Genomic DNA, 15438 nt, shown 5'->3' on the forward strand with positions numbered 1-15438 from the left:
GAAGATGAAAGTTCTGAAGGTGAACAAATCACCTGGACCAGATGGACTACACTCAGAGTTCTGAAGGAGATTGCTGAGGAGATTGTTGAGGCATGGGTCATTATTTTTCAGGAATCAGTGGAGTCAGGGAGGGTCCCAGAAGACTGAAAAATGGCTAATATAACTCCCTCATTTAAGAAGGAAGGGAGGCATATGTTTGGGAACGATAGGCCAGTTTGCTAGACCTCAGTCATTGGTCAGAATTTACAGTCCATTATTAAGGTTGAGATTGCAGAGTACTTGGAAGTGCATGGTAAAATAGGGCTGAGTCAGCACAACTTCATCAAGGGGCAGTCATGCCTGACCAGTCTGTTAGAGGTTTTTAAGGACATAACAAGCAAGATAGACATAGCACAGCCAGCGGATATGATCTATTTGAATTTCAGGAAGGCCTTTGAAATGGTGCTGCACCGGAGGCTGCTAAATAAGATCCCATTTTGTGAGGGGCAATGCAGTGATATGGATAGAGGATTGGCAGAAAGCAGAGAGTAGGGATAAAAGGGTCTTTATCAAGATGGCAGCCAGTGACTGATGGTGTTCCACTGGGGTCACCTTAGTGTACAACGGACCAAAATTGTGTTTGGATCACAATTATTCAAGTTATTCATTAACAATCTGGACAAAGGAACTGAGGGCATTGTTGCTAAATTTGCAAATACAAAGATACGTGATGGGAGAGGTTGTGTTGAGGTAGCAGGAGACTGCAGAAGAACTTGGACAGGCTTGGGGAGTATGCGAATAAGTGGCAGATGGAATACAATATGGGGAAGTGTGAGGTTATGCACTTTGGTAGGAAGAATAGAGGTGTAGACTATTTTCTAAACAGTGAAAGGCTCTGAAATCTGAAGCACAAAGGGACTTGAGAGTTTGAGTTAAGGAATTTTTTTTAAGATTATTGTACAGGTTCACTTGGCAGTTAGGAAGGTAAATACAATGTTCGTATTCATTTCAAGAGGGCTAGAATACAAGAACAGAAATGTACTGTTGAGACTGTATATGGTTCTGGTGATACTGCATTTGGAATACTGAGAATAGTTTTGGGCCATGTATCTGAGGAAAGATGTGCTGACATTGGACAGGGTCCAGAGGAAGTTTACGAGAATGAACCGGGAAAGGGTTTGTCATATGACGTTTTGGGCCTAGACCCTTCTTCAGAAGGGATTTTTTTGATGAAGGGTCTATGCCCGAAATGTCAGCTTTTGTGCTCCTAAGATGCTGCTTGGCCTGCTATGTTCATCCAGCTCTACACTTTGTTATCTTACACAAATGCAAGTTTTTTTTCTAACACAACCACATGAAGTACTGGACTATTCTCCAGCCAGATAAGTAGTTTTGAAATGTAGTCACTCTTGAAGAGTCTGCAGCCGTAGCAAACTCCTCCTATATGACAATGGAAGATTTTTTAATGACATTTATTGAGAGGTAAGTATCAGCCAAGACGCAGGAATAACACACACTTTTTCAAATTAATGCCATTGGATATTTACACCCACTTGAGAGATCAAACGAGGCCTCATTTTAACATGATCCATTTCTCACAGTGCAGCTCTGCAGGCTCAATTTGGATTTTTGTACTTTCATGGAACTTAAAACTATAGCTTCAGACTCAAATGTGAGAGGACTATCAATTGAGCCACAGCCAGGAAGTAGAATTACAAAACGGTACAAAAATACAGCAGGAAGCAAGGCAATATTAGACAATCAACCGTCTGAAATGCTGCATAGGTTTGAAAAGGAGTTAACAGGCAAGGTTTGCCAAAGATCAGCATGAAGCATTCATTTTCCCTGAAAGGCTAAAATTAGTGTATCTCTGAATATATTATTGTCTGGCAAGGCTCCATTGTCGCACTAAAATACCCACTTTAGGAAGAAAGCATGAACTTTATTTATCATGCCACTGGTTCCCAAAGTATTAATCTCAGTGGGCAGCATGTGCACCTCTGAGACATAAGATCCACTCTAGGAGTTGAGCTGAAAAATCCAAATAAATATTTTAGTGCTGTCCTGTTAGTGGTGCTGTCTTTCAAATGTTTCAATTGAATTGAGGCTGTGTCCTCTCGACTTGACACAAAGAACCCATGATACGATTAAGAAGAAGAGCAAGCAAGTTTTCCATGAGGTGCATTGGGTCAATATTTATCCCTCAACTGGCACTGCAAAAAGAAAATCTATGGATAAACTGACTTCCACGTTGCCAGAAATTACAGCACTGTCAAAAGATAAAGGTAAAGTCGCCATAGATCTTTTGAACCATTGAGTTGCACTCTCATTAGAAAGAGATGACTGATAATGATTTAACCTGAGGATTACCATACCCCAGGGAAAGGGAAGAGATTGAGAAAGAGAGTCCTTCATGGCAACCTCAGTTAGTGCAGGAATTGAGTAGTCGGTGGTTAGATCAGAGATAATGGGAACTGCAGATGCTGGAGAATCCGAGATAACAAGGTGTAGAGTTGGATGAACACATCTTGGGTTGCTGCTTGGCTTCTTGTGTTCATCCAACTCGACACCTTGATAAGTTGGTTAGATCAGTTGGTTGAACGGCTGGCTTACTTTGAAAAGTGCCACAGTGGCAAGCATAGCATTATGAGACATCGGATGGTGGTTGGCAGGTAGGCGCTTTCCGAAAGTGTCTCCCCCACCTTCCCTTTCCTCCCATCCCCTTTTACACTGATACCTAGGATGCCGTCGAATTTTAATCTGCTGCAAAGAGTCGAAGCTTGACTTGCATAAGCGAACACACGGCTGAGCCCATTCGCCCCGGTACTGTAAGGAAGCTTGTGGGAAACAACAACAACATCAACCATTCTCGTCCCACCCGTTTTGCCATCCGCCACTCGAGACTTTTGACACATCCGGCGCGCCGTGTCGCGGAGGACTGGCGCGTCACGTGATGCCGCGCGTTTACAAAAGGAGGCCGGAGCTGCGGTTCGCCTCTCACTCCTCCCCCTCCTCGGCTAATATGGCGTCTGGCAGTCGGTAAGCGGCGGCTAGGCTACGCTTTTATTTATCACAATGATCGGTAGCGTTGCCTGGTTGTACTCTCCTCTTCCTCTCACGGGGGAACGTGAGGTCAAGTCGGCATCGGTGTGCATCATAATGTACTTACCTGATTGAAGAGATGGCGGTCGTCGAGGGGAGAGACAGAAAATCAGTTTCTCGGAGAGCTCGCACTGGAGGCTAGTTGTTGTCGTTGGGGGAGGGGAGGCTGAGGCGCGGGCGGCTGTAACCGTTGGGCGCGCGGGCTCCGTCTCGGGGCCTTACCCCCCCACTTTCTACCCAGGCGCGCGTGCGCAGTGAGCTGGACCCTGTTTGATGGTGACCCCGGCCGCTGGCCTGATTACACCCCACCCCGCCAACCGGTCTTTCTCCCCCCCCCCCCCCCCCCTTTCCTTTCTGTCCTCTTCGGGACCCCTCTTCTTCCTCTTGCGCCCCCTCTCCCACCTTTCAAAACCTCCTTATTCTTATCCGCTGGACCCGACCCACCCGGCTTTCTTTCTCTCTCTCTCTTAACCCCGCCCATTCGGGCCCTTTTGTTATCCCTTCTTATCTTCCCCTAGTTTGGGAATCCCTTTCTCTTCCTCTTCCCCTCCCCTCTTCAGAACCCCGTTTTTTCACTCTTCCCCTCCTCCCCTCCTTTTTTATTAGCGAGTTTTGAGAAGATTTGTAGCTCAGGTTGAGGTTCTGGATGTGAGATTGCTCGCTGAGCTGGAAGGTTAGTTTTCAGACGTTGCATCACCATTCTAGGTAACATCATCAGTGAGCCTCCGACGAAGCGCTGGTGTTCTGTCCTGCTGTCTATTTATCTGTTTAGGTCTCCTTGCGTTGGTGATGTCATTTCCTGTTCTTTTTCTCAGAGGGTGGTAGATTGATTTGGAGCCAATGTGTTTGTTGATGGAATTCTGGTTGGAATGCCATGCTTCTAGGAATTCTCGTGCATGCCTCTGTTTGGCTTGTCCTAGGATGGATGTGTTGTCCCAATCAAAGTGGTGTCCTTCCTCATCTGTATGTAAGGACACGAGTGGTAGAGGGTCATGTCGTTTTGTGGCTAGTTAATGTTCATGTATCCTGGTGGCTAGCTTTCTGCCTGTTTGTCCAATGTAGTGTTTGTCACAGTTCTTGCAAGGTATTTTGTAGATGACGTTCGTTTTGCTTGTTGTCTGTATAGGGCCTTTTAAGTTCATTAGCTGCTGTTTTAGTGTGTTGGTGGGTTTGTGGGCTACCCTGATGCCAAGAGGTCCGAGTATTCTGGCAGTCATTTCAGAAATGTCTTTGATGTAGGGGAGAGTGGTTATGGTTTCTGGGCCCGTTTTGTCTGTTTGTTTGGGTTTGTTGCTGAGAAATCGGTGGACTGTGTTCATTGGGTACCCATTCTTTTTGAATATGCTGTATAGGTGATTTTCTTCTGCTGTTCGTAGTTCCTCTGTGCTGCAGTGTGTGGTGGCTTGTTGGAATAATGTTCTAATGCAGCTTCGTTTGTGGGTGTTGGGATGATTGCTCCTGTAGTTCAATATTTGGTCCATATGTGTTGTTTTCCTCCTTTTTTTACCCCTTCTTATTTCCCCTGCAACTTTGGGAGCCTCTTCTTCCTTCCCCTTTTCAGACCCCCACTTTCTGCCTTGCCTTGCCTGTCTTCTGCTCCTTGCCTTTGGGTCCTCCTTCTTTACCCTTTCTTCCCCCCCCCCCCCCTTGAGAAATTATTTTCCTGCCTTTTGGGTACCCCTTTTCCCCAAACCCCACTCTTTTTCCTTTACGCCTTGTTTAGGCTCACCACCTCCCACGCACTCTTCAGGGGTGCCCCCAACTTTCCCTCCTGTCTCTTTATTTTCTGCTGTGTCAAAATTCTGGAACTCCTTGGCTAACGGGATTGAGGATGTCCCACAACTGTAGGGACCGCAGTAGTTTGAGAGGATGGCTCACCTCTGTCTATCAAGGGCTAATTAGTAATGGTCTGTAAATACTGACATTGCGACTGATGTGTGCAATCTGATGAATAACTATTAAAAAAAATCCCCAGGTGATTTGGTGTTAGGTGCAATAACAAGTAGCTGACAAGGTTGAGTTGAAAGCTATATGGGGAGGATGTGCAGTCTGTTGTTATAAAATTATATCTATCGTGACTATGATTAATGTGATTTTTCAAGTAAGACTAATGTTGAAGCGGTAGATGATTTTGCACCATGCCCTTTATCTTGTAAATGGGATGCAAACATTTCAGCAAGCTTTTACAAGTCTGCTCTATTCCCATATGGCTTTATATATTTTCATTCTTCAGTCAGTGAGGCAATGAAATCAATGGCAGCAAGTTTTTGAATCAAGTAAATGTCTTGTGCTATGTATTGTGATCTCAACAGACATAGTCAAAAGGCAAGTTCTAGAGAGGTGCATTTAGCCTCTCACACACAGTATGGCATTCAGAAGCCAAAGATAAGCTAAAGTCAGAAGGGAGTGAAGTTGGCCTGAACCAAAAGACTGAAGGCCAATAATCAGACCCTTAGAGTAGTGTGATCAGAGATAATGGGAACTACAGATGCAGGAGAATCCAAGATAACAAAGTGTGGAGCTGGATGAACTCAGCAGGCCAAGCAGCATCTCAGGAGCACAAAAGCCGATGTTTCGGGCCTAGACTCTTCATCAGGACATCTAGTCTTGAAATCCCCGGGGAAATTCCAGGTAACGATACTTGCTATTCACCTTATCTACATCCCTCATGATTTTATAGACCTGCACAAGGTCAGCCCTCAACCTCTTGTGCTCCATTGAAAATAGTCCCAGCCTCCCCTAAAAACTCAAACGATGCATTCCTGATAATGTCTTGGTAAATCATTTCTGAACCCCCTCCAGCTTAATATGCTTCCTACAACCGTGTGACCAGAACTTCACAGTGCTCCAGAAGAGGCTTCACCAACATTCTGTGACATCCCAAGTCCTACGCTTAAAGGTCTGCGCAATGAAGGCAAGCATGTTAATGCATTTTTAACTACCCTGTCTACATGTCGATGCAAACTTCAAAGAATTATGCACCTGACCCATATGCCTGTGTTCTCGACATTGCCCAAGGCCGTACTTTTCTTTTAATTATATAAGCTCCTGACGTAGAACATTACAGTACAGTACAGGCCCTTCGGCCTTGATGTTGTGCCGACCTGTCATACCAACCTGAAGCCCATCTAACCTACACTATTCCATGTACATCCACATGCTTGTCCAATGATGACTTAAATGTACCTAAAGTTGGCAAATCTACTACTGTTGCAGGCAAAGCGTTCCATTCCCTTACTACTATTGAGTAAAGAAACTACCTTTGACATCTGTCCTATATCTTTTACCCCTCAATGTAAAGCTATGCCCCCTCGTGCTCGCCGTCACCATCCTAGGAAAAAGGCTCTCCCTATCTAACCCTCTGATTATTTTGTGTTTCAATTAAGTCACCTCTCAACCTTCTTCTCTCTAATGAAAACAGCCTCAAGTCCCTCAGCCTTTCCTTGTAAGACCTTCCCTCCATACCAGGCAACATCCCAGTAAATCTCCTCTGCACCCTTTCCAAAGCTTCCACATCCTTCTTATAATGCGGTGACCAGAACTGTACGCAATACTCCAAGTGCGGCTCACTTGGAGTTTTGTACAGCTGCAGCATAACCTCTTGGTTCCAGAACTTGATCCCTCTATTAATAAAAGCTAAAACACTGTATGCCTTCTTAACAACCCTGTCAACCTGGGTGGCAACTTTCAAGGATCTGTGTAAATGGACACCGTGATCTCTCTGCTCATCTACACTACCAAGAATCTTACCATTAGCCCAGTACTTTGCGTTCCGGTTACTCCTACTGAAGTGCATCACCTCACACTTGTCTGCATTAAACTCCATTTGCCACCTCTCAGCCCAGCTCTGCAGCTTATCTATGTCTCTCTGTAACCTACAACATCCCTCTTCACTATCCACAACTCCACCGACCTTGGTGTCGTTTGCAAATTTACTAACCCATCCTTCTACACCCTCATCCAGGTCATTTATAAAAATGACAAACAGCAGTGGACCCAACAGCGACCCTTGCGGTACACCACTCATAACTGATCTCCAGGATGAACAATTCCCATCAACCACCACCCTCTGTCTTCTTTCAGCAAGCCAATTTCTGATCCAAACTGCTATATCTCCCACAATCCCATTCCTCCGCATTTTGTACAATAGTCTATTGTGGGAACCTTATCGAACGCCTTGCTGAAATCTATATACACCACATCAACCGGTTTCCTCTCATCTCCCTGTTTGGTCACCGTCTCAAAGAACTCAATAAGGTTTGTGAGGCACGACCTACCCTACACAAAACCGTGCTGCCCATCCCTAATCAAATTATTCTGTTCTAGATGATTATAAATCCTTTCCCTTATAACCTTTTCCAACACTTTACCAACAACTGAAGTAAGGCTCACTGGTCTATAATTACCAGGGTTGTCTCTACTCCCCTTCTTGAACAGGGGAACCACATTTGCTATCCTCCAGTCGTCTGGCACTATTCCTGTAGACAATGACGAGTTAAAGATCAATGCCAAAGGCTCGGCAATCTCCTCCCTGGCTTCCCAGAGGATCCGAGGATAAATCCCATCCTGCCCAGGGGAATTATCTATCTTCACCCTCTGAAGGATTTCTAATACCTCTTCCTTGTGAACCTCAATCCCACCTAGTCTAGTAGCCTATATCTCAGTATTCTCTTCGACAGCATTGTTGTTTTCCAGAGTGAATACTGTCGAAAAATATTCATTTAGTGCTTCCCCTATGTCCTCTGACTCCACACACAACTTACCACTGCTATCCTTGATTGGCCCTAATCTTACTCTCGTCATTCTTTTATTCCTTAAATACCTATAGAAAGCCTTAGGGTTTGCCCTGATCCTATCCACCAGCAACTTCTCATGTCTCCTCCTGGCTCTTCTGAGCTCTCTCTTTAGGTCTTTCCTGGCTACCTTGTAACCCTGAAGCTCCCTAACTGAGCCTTCACATCTCATCCTAACATAAGCCTTCTTCCTCTTGACCAGAGATTCAACTTCCTTCGTAAACCACAGCTCCGGCGCTCTACAGCTTCCTCCCTGCCTGACGGATACATACTTATCTAGGACACAGGAGCTTTTCCTTGAATAAACTCCACGTTTCTAATGTGCCCATCCCCTGCAGTTTGTTTACCAAAATGCGATACCTCACATTTGTCCAAATTAAACTCCATCTGCCACACCTCAGCCCACTGACCCAATTGATCAAAATTTCTTTGTAATCTTAACTAACCTTCTTCACTGCCCACTAGACCACTGAGTTTGATGTCATCTGCAAACTTACTGACCATGCCTTCTGTATTCTCATTTAAATCATTTGTATAAACGACAAACAAAAGTGGACCCAGCATTGTGGAACACTGCTGGTAGCAGACTTTCAATCCAAAAAATAACCTTCCTACTGTCTCTTACTGTTAAGCCAATATTGAATCCAATTAGCAAGTTCACTCTGAAACCCATGTAATCTAACTTTACTGATTGGTCTACCAAGTGGAACCTTGTCAAACAGTGTCGCCCGCTCTGCTTTCATAATCGTCTTGGTTACTTTGTTAAAAAACTCAATTGAGTTTGTGAGACATGATTTCCCCCACACACAACCATGTTGACTGTTCCTAATCAATTCTTACCTCTTCGAATCCATAAAATTCCTGTCTTTTAGAATCTTGTCCAGCAGCTTGCCCACCACCATCGACAGACTATCAGGTTGGAGTTCCAAGGCTTTTCCTTGCGTCCCTTCTGAAACAAAGGCACAATATTAGCTACTGTCCAGTTATCCAGCACCTCATCTGTAGTTATAGTCGGTACAAATATATCTGTAAGGTTGTCTGCAGTTTCCTCCCTAACCTCTCTCAATATCTGTGGATACACCAGAGCAGGTCCCCATGATTTACCCAGTTTTGTATTTTCTAGGACCTCCACAGTTCCTCTTGTGCAAAGTGAACTGTTTTCAAAACATCAGTATTTTCCTTGAGTTCTCTAGCTGCCATTTCTTTCTCCACAGTCAAAACTGATGGTGTAAAACATTAATATCTCTCCTGTCTCCTGAGGTTCAACACAAAGATGACCCCTGCTCTCTCTCTAGCTGCTCTCTTCCTTATAGCATCGCTTTGTATTATCCTTCACCTTATCTGCCAAGACTTATCTCAATATCCCCTCTTTGCCTTCCTGATCTTGAGATTGCTGCTATACTGTTCAATATTCACTTGAGCCCAGTTGCCTATATGTAATTTGTTTCCTTTCTTGACTAGAACCTCAATATCTTTAGTCATCCATTGTTCCCTCGTCCTGCCAGTGTTACCTTAACTTAACCGGAGCATCATAACTCTGCACTGTTGTTTTCAAACTTTTGAAAGCTGCTCAGTTGCCAGTCGTCCCTTTACAGTCGGCTCTGCTATAACAACATGTTTCTTCAATGCAAATTGGCTTTAACATTAGATTAGATTAGGTTACCTACGGTTTGGAAACAGGCCCTTTAGCCCAACAAGTCCACACTGCCCCTTGAAGCATCCCACCCAGAGCAATCCCCCTATAACCCCCACACCCCTGAACACTACGGGCAATTTAGCATGGCCAGTCCACCTAGCCTGCACATCTTTGGACTGTGGGAGGAAACCGGAGCACCTGGAGGAAACCCGCGCAGACACAGGGAGAATGTGCAAACTTTACACAGGCAGTCGCCCGAGGCTGGAATCGAACCCGGGTCCTTGGTGCTGTGAGGCTACAGTGCTAACCACTGAGCCACCGTGATTGAAGAATTTAAACTGCTATTTGTAGTATGCAACCTTTCTTTACCTGCATTGGCTATAATGCGATTCTGGCCCCATTAGTTTAAGTGGTGTGGCTACTGCACCATTTTCTTATAATGCAGGATTGCATGAGAATGGATCTAACGTGTTACATCAGAACTGACAGTCCCTGTGAATAATCTTCTCCAACCAACTTTTGAAATTTCCTGTCTCATGCCATTAAAATTTGCTTACTCCAGTTGAAAACTTGAACATTTATGGGAAGCTTCTCCTTTTCCATAACTACTTTAAAACTAATTGAGTCATTAGGTAATAAAATGTGAGGCTGGATGAACACAGCAGGCCAAGCAGCATCTCAGGAGCACAAAAGCTGACGTTTCGGGCCTAGACCCTTCATCAGAGAGGGGGATGGGGTGAGGCTTCTGGAATAAATAGGGAGAGAGGGGGAGGTGGACCGAAGATGGAGAAAAGAAGATAGGTGGAGAGAGTATAGGTGGGGAGGTAGGGAGGGGATAGGTCAGTCCAGTGAAGACAGACAGGTCAAGGAGGTGGGATGAGGTTAGTAGGTAGGAGATGGGGGTGCGGCTTGGGGTGGGAGGAAGGGATGGGTGGGAGGAAGAGCAGGTTAGGGAGGCAGAGACAGGTTGGACTGGTTTGGGGATGCAGTGGGTGGAGGGGAAGAGCTGGGCTGGTTGTGTGGTGCAGTGGGGGGAGGGGACGAACTGGGCTGGTTTAGGGATGCGGTGGGGGAAGGGGAGATTTTGAAGCTCAAGAAGTCCATATTGATACCATTAGGCTGCAGGGTTCCCAGGCGGAATATGAGTTGCTGTTCCTGCAACCTTCGGGTGGCATCATTGTGGCACTGCAGGAGGCCCATGATGGACATGTCATCTAAAGAAATGGTTACCATTTCCACTCCCCCCTCCATTCTTTACAACCCTGCAGCCTAATGGTATCAATGTGGACTTCTTGAGCTTCAAAATCTCCCCTTCCCCCACCGCATCCCTAAACCAGCCCAGTTCGTCCCCTCCCCCCACTGCACCACACAACCAGCCCAGCTCTTCCCCTCCACCCACTGCATCCCCAAACCAGTCCAACCTGTCTCTGCCTCCCTAACCTGCTCTTCCTCCCACCCATCCCTTCCTCGCACCCCCATCTCCTACCTACTAACCTCATCCCACCTCCTTGACCTGTCTGTCTTCACTGGACTGACCTATCCCCTCCCTACCTCCCCACCTATACTCTCTCCACCTATCTTCTTTTCTCTCCATCTTCAGTCCACCTCCCCCTCTCTCCCTATTTATTCCAGAACCCTCTCCCCATCCCCGTCTCTGATGAAGGTTCTAGGCCTGAAACGTCAGCTTTTGTGCTCCTGAGATGCTGCTTGGCCTGCTGTGTTCATCCAGCCTCACATTTTGTTGTCTTGGATTCTCCAGCATCTGCAGTTCCCATTATCTCTGTGTCATTAGGTGTATGGTTGGGAATCACTGCAGGTCAGGCAGCATCTGAGCAGCCGGAAAGTCATTGATTTATGTCCTTTACCTTTTTATTTCTTTGTTCATACAAGCTTGTCAATATGACTAATCAGAAGTTACTACTTTTGAGGTTCTGTTTTTTTAATGTTCTATTTAACCTGTCTTGCACCTTCCTCAGTCCTGTCAAAGGGTTTTGGCCTGAAACGTTGACTTTCTTGCTCCTCAGATGCTACCTGACCTTCGAATTAGAACCCCTACAGTGTGGAAACAGGCTCTTCAGCTCAACAAGTCCACCCAGAACTTCAGAACATCCCACCCAGACCCATCCCCTGTAATCCACCTATTCTACATTTCCCTGAACACTATGGGCAATTTTGCATGGCTAATCCACCTACCCTGCACATCTTTGGACTTACAATGCTTTTCAAACCTTTCATCTATAGACTGTGGCTCCCAGTCTACAGGCCTTATTGTGTCCATTTCATTAGAGAAATATCAACTTGCATTTTCACTAGAAGATTTTTCAGAAATATCTTTTCTAGTTGTGGTAGTAATATTCTCCTTAATCAAAAAAGCCAGATTCCCCCCCCTTCCACCTCCCTTGCTACATCTCATCTAGCATCTGAAACTCGGAGCATGGAGTTGCTTGTCCCTCAGCCATTTCATAATAGCTGTTACATCACAATCCTACGTTCCTTAACGTGTCCTCAGTTTGTTAACCTTATCTTTAAGACCCATTGCACTGAAATTTAATGCAGTTTAATTCTTCAGAGCTACTTCATTCTTTGGGGTTTTACTGTCTTTTCTAATTGTTCTTTTCAGATTCAGAACCATCTTTCTGTTGATCCGTTACTTAAGATCCCTCTATCCCTCTAATAGTTTACAGTTTCCCTTAATAGACATAGTAAATCTCTCCACAAGGATATTGATCCCTTTCCGGTTCAGGTGATACCCATTCTTTTTGAACAGGTCTTCTCTGCACAAGAGGAAGTCCGCGATGTTCCAAGAACCTCGATCCTTGAATATTACATCACTTTTTCAGCCATTGATTTATGTCCTATATCCTTTTATTTCTTCCTTCATACAAACTTGTTAATGGAATTAAATTGGAGGGTACTGCTTTTGAGGTTCAGTTTTTTAAATGTTCTATCTAACCTCTTATATTCAGTCTGTAAAGCCTTAATCTTTTCCTTAACTATGTCATTCCTACGAATGTGTACATTAACTTCCAGCTTCTCACTGACCCTTTTAACAGTATGCTTTAAACATTTTGAGAAGCCCTTAATCCTTGCTCTAGGAGAAACAACATCTTATCCTAGATTCGTGCTCGCTGACACAGAATCTCTGTGTTTGGAGGTGTGGGGAGGTGGAGGTTGGAACGAAGAATAAAAATGGTGAACTGACAGTAGCGTGGATCTTGTAGCTGCTCCTGAGTTTGCAAACTTTCTTTTAGGTTTCTTATAGTATACTATTGAAATGTAGTAAAAATTTTTATTTTGAGTTATGTTGGTTCTTTTGTAGTCAAAAATCCAAAAAGCAAACACTTTTTTTTCCAAATAGTGTTTGCTGAGCTTTCGGAGAAGCTTTTGAATGGATAGCTCAAGTATTTTTTTAAAAATTATACGCTAAAAAAGTTATACATGTAGGAAAGATTCTTTTAAAACATTGCTGAAGAGATTTATTTAAATCACGGAGGAGGATTTTTTAAAAACAATTGTGTTTTTAGAGCTTTCAGAAAGACCTACAAGTTGATGGCTCTGGGGTGAGTTTTTTAATCAATGGATTGAAAGCTGTCTGCTAGACTACCTGAGGAGGAGTTTTTAATTTGATTGTTCAGCTAAGTGGTTGATTTTATTTAAGATTAAATGTTTGATTTTCTCTTTTTTTTGCATGCTTAGTATTCTTTGGGAAAATATAAGGTACTGTTGAAAGCTGCTTTTTAAGCTTGATGACATTGAGGGCATACAAGAGACAGATGCCTAGTAGATTTACAGAAGTGATTTCACAGCAGGATCGGTCAGATAGATGGGTGACTGTCAAGAAAGGTAAGAAGTCTGTTCAGACGTCTCCTGTGGCAATTTCTCTCTCAAACAGATAATTCAGTTTTGGGTACTGTGGGTGGATAGTCTCGGGAAAATAAAAGGTGGTCAGATCTTGGGTACTAGGGATGAATCTTGTAATAGGCGGGGTGTGACAATTTAAAAGAATAATTGCTATAGGAGACTGTTATTTGTTGAATACGGTACGGGGATTGGCTGCCAGGATTTGGAAAAGAGCTTGAATTTTTATTAAAAGGCTGGAGATATGGTTGGTACCAGTGATGTGTGAATTTTGATGGGCCATTTTGTCCTATTCTTTTTTGTATGTTTGTAATTTGGTTTAGGTTGACAAGGTGGAAATCTATAATGGCACGCTTTCAGCCTATGAACCAGAAATGTCATGCTTTGAATCTCAAATGTGCTGAGGTATTTTACTTCTCTTGGTTTAACTCCATCCTGAGCATCTGTGTAGTGCTGATGTGATTCTTATTCAGTAGAGGCAAAAGTAGTACTTAGAAGCCTACTGTTGGTAATGTGTATGTGTTCACTTGCAGAGTTTACCTGACATTTTCTTGTATCAAGTTGTTACAGTCCCATCTGATATAGCTGAAACAGTGCTCTTGCTTTAAGCACTGATTATAGTGCAAACTAAGTTTAAACTTGACACTGTGCCTGTGTCAAAATTCAGAGTGGGTTTGCTTCTGCAGTAAACTAAATTTGTTTTTTCATGCTTGGAAGGATAGTAGAGATGAGTAAACTCTTACCTTTTTAAAAAAAAAATTGGATGCACACTTGAAGCATTGTAATTTTCAAAGCTGTGGGCCTAGTGTGGGACAGTGGGGTTAGTGTAGATAGTGTATTTCAGGTGGTACAGACATGATGGGCCAAAGCGCCTCATCTGTAAAATTTCCCATAATACTCCAACATAATCACTGCAGTGATTTATAATGTGCTAGTGTGATTTTTCTTTTTTAATCTATTCCTCTTGTATGAGTTCAATTAATCATACTTTTTCAACCACTTTTATGGGTTTATTCAATTCGGCACCAAGGTGTCTCGCTGGTCATTGATTTTCAAAATCTTGTAATTTACTCTGTCCATTGATCAGTGTGCAACAGTTCACCTTCATGTTTAACTTACTTGGCCATACGTCTGTCCATTTTACCATCCTATCTTGATGGAGACTGCCACTGGTTTCACTGCCGTCTACTACTTTGCCACATTTTGCATCCACTGCATGTTTTATGATGCTACTCCCTAATCTTAGTCCGGGCAACTTATGTTAAAAGAAAACAAGAGGAAGGTCTGGTACACGTTTGTTTGGCACATTTGCCTTCCATCTTTGAAGCAGTAACACCTGCTGTAGACAGCAGGAACATTGAATGTGTTGTAATTGTCCTTCCAAGAGGCATTTGATAAGTTTATTAAGGAGGTGCAGACTGTGAATAACTTACTTTCTTGAATCCATCTACATATCTATTTGTGTACGTTGGTACACAATGCAGGGCAATATCAATAACTCATAAATATGAGGAGGCATTCGTATGTCAGATCTTTAAAATCATTGCTAGTATACCCCTGTATGGGATCGCACTTGTTACTATGAATGTTCAAAAATCAGGGATTGTGTAGATGATAACATTGGTAAGCATAGAACATGGGCTGGCTAACAAGTGAGCAGTAAGAGCTGATAGGTCTTTTTCAAACTGGCAGGATGTCATGTGTGTACCACAGTTTGGTGCTGTGGGCTTAACTCTTTACAATTGATGAAATGCTTTCGATAAAGGGACTGCAGGTGTAGTAACTGAATTTGAAGATACTAGTGGGAGAATCTAGAACAAGAAGTCAGGGTTTAAAAGTAAGAGGTTGCCTGCTTAAGACAGCAGAGAAAACACTATTTTCAAAATCCCTGAGGGTTAAACCTTCGCAATTCCTTTCGAGTGAATGCAGAATCTTTACCTGTGTACCAAAGATATTTAGGTAGGTTTTTGCTTACAAGGGATTGAAAGTTTATCTGGGATATGCGGGAAGTTAGAGTTGAGATTATAAACCGATTCGTCGTGATTTTATTGAATGGCAGACCAGGTCCGA

The 15438-nt window shown here is 43.6% G+C and overlaps 1 protein-coding gene across 2 annotated transcripts in view; it reads left to right on the forward strand.

The window, feature by feature from the left end:
- Positions 1-2937: 2937 nt before the first annotated feature.
- The window catches only part of gtf2b (general transcription factor IIB), a 30332-nt gene continuing 17831 nt past the window's right edge, over positions 2938-15438 (forward strand). Inside the window, exon 1 of one of the 2 annotated variants that reach the window (XM_048539872.2) lies at positions 2938-3018. In XM_048539872.2, the coding sequence (XP_048395829.1) occupies positions 3002-3018 (17 nt within the window). In that variant the 5' untranslated portion in view covers positions 2938-3001. Of the gene's footprint in view, positions 3019-13239; positions 13354-15438 lie in introns of those variants that run through there. The other variant, XM_059648100.1, reaches the window with a different exon arrangement.

This window comes from Stegostoma tigrinum, chromosome 8 (genome assembly GCF_030684315.1).
Source record: "Stegostoma tigrinum isolate sSteTig4 chromosome 8, sSteTig4.hap1, whole genome shotgun sequence".
In the NCBI taxonomy this organism is placed as follows: domain Eukaryota; kingdom Metazoa; phylum Chordata; class Chondrichthyes; order Orectolobiformes; family Stegostomatidae; genus Stegostoma; species Stegostoma tigrinum.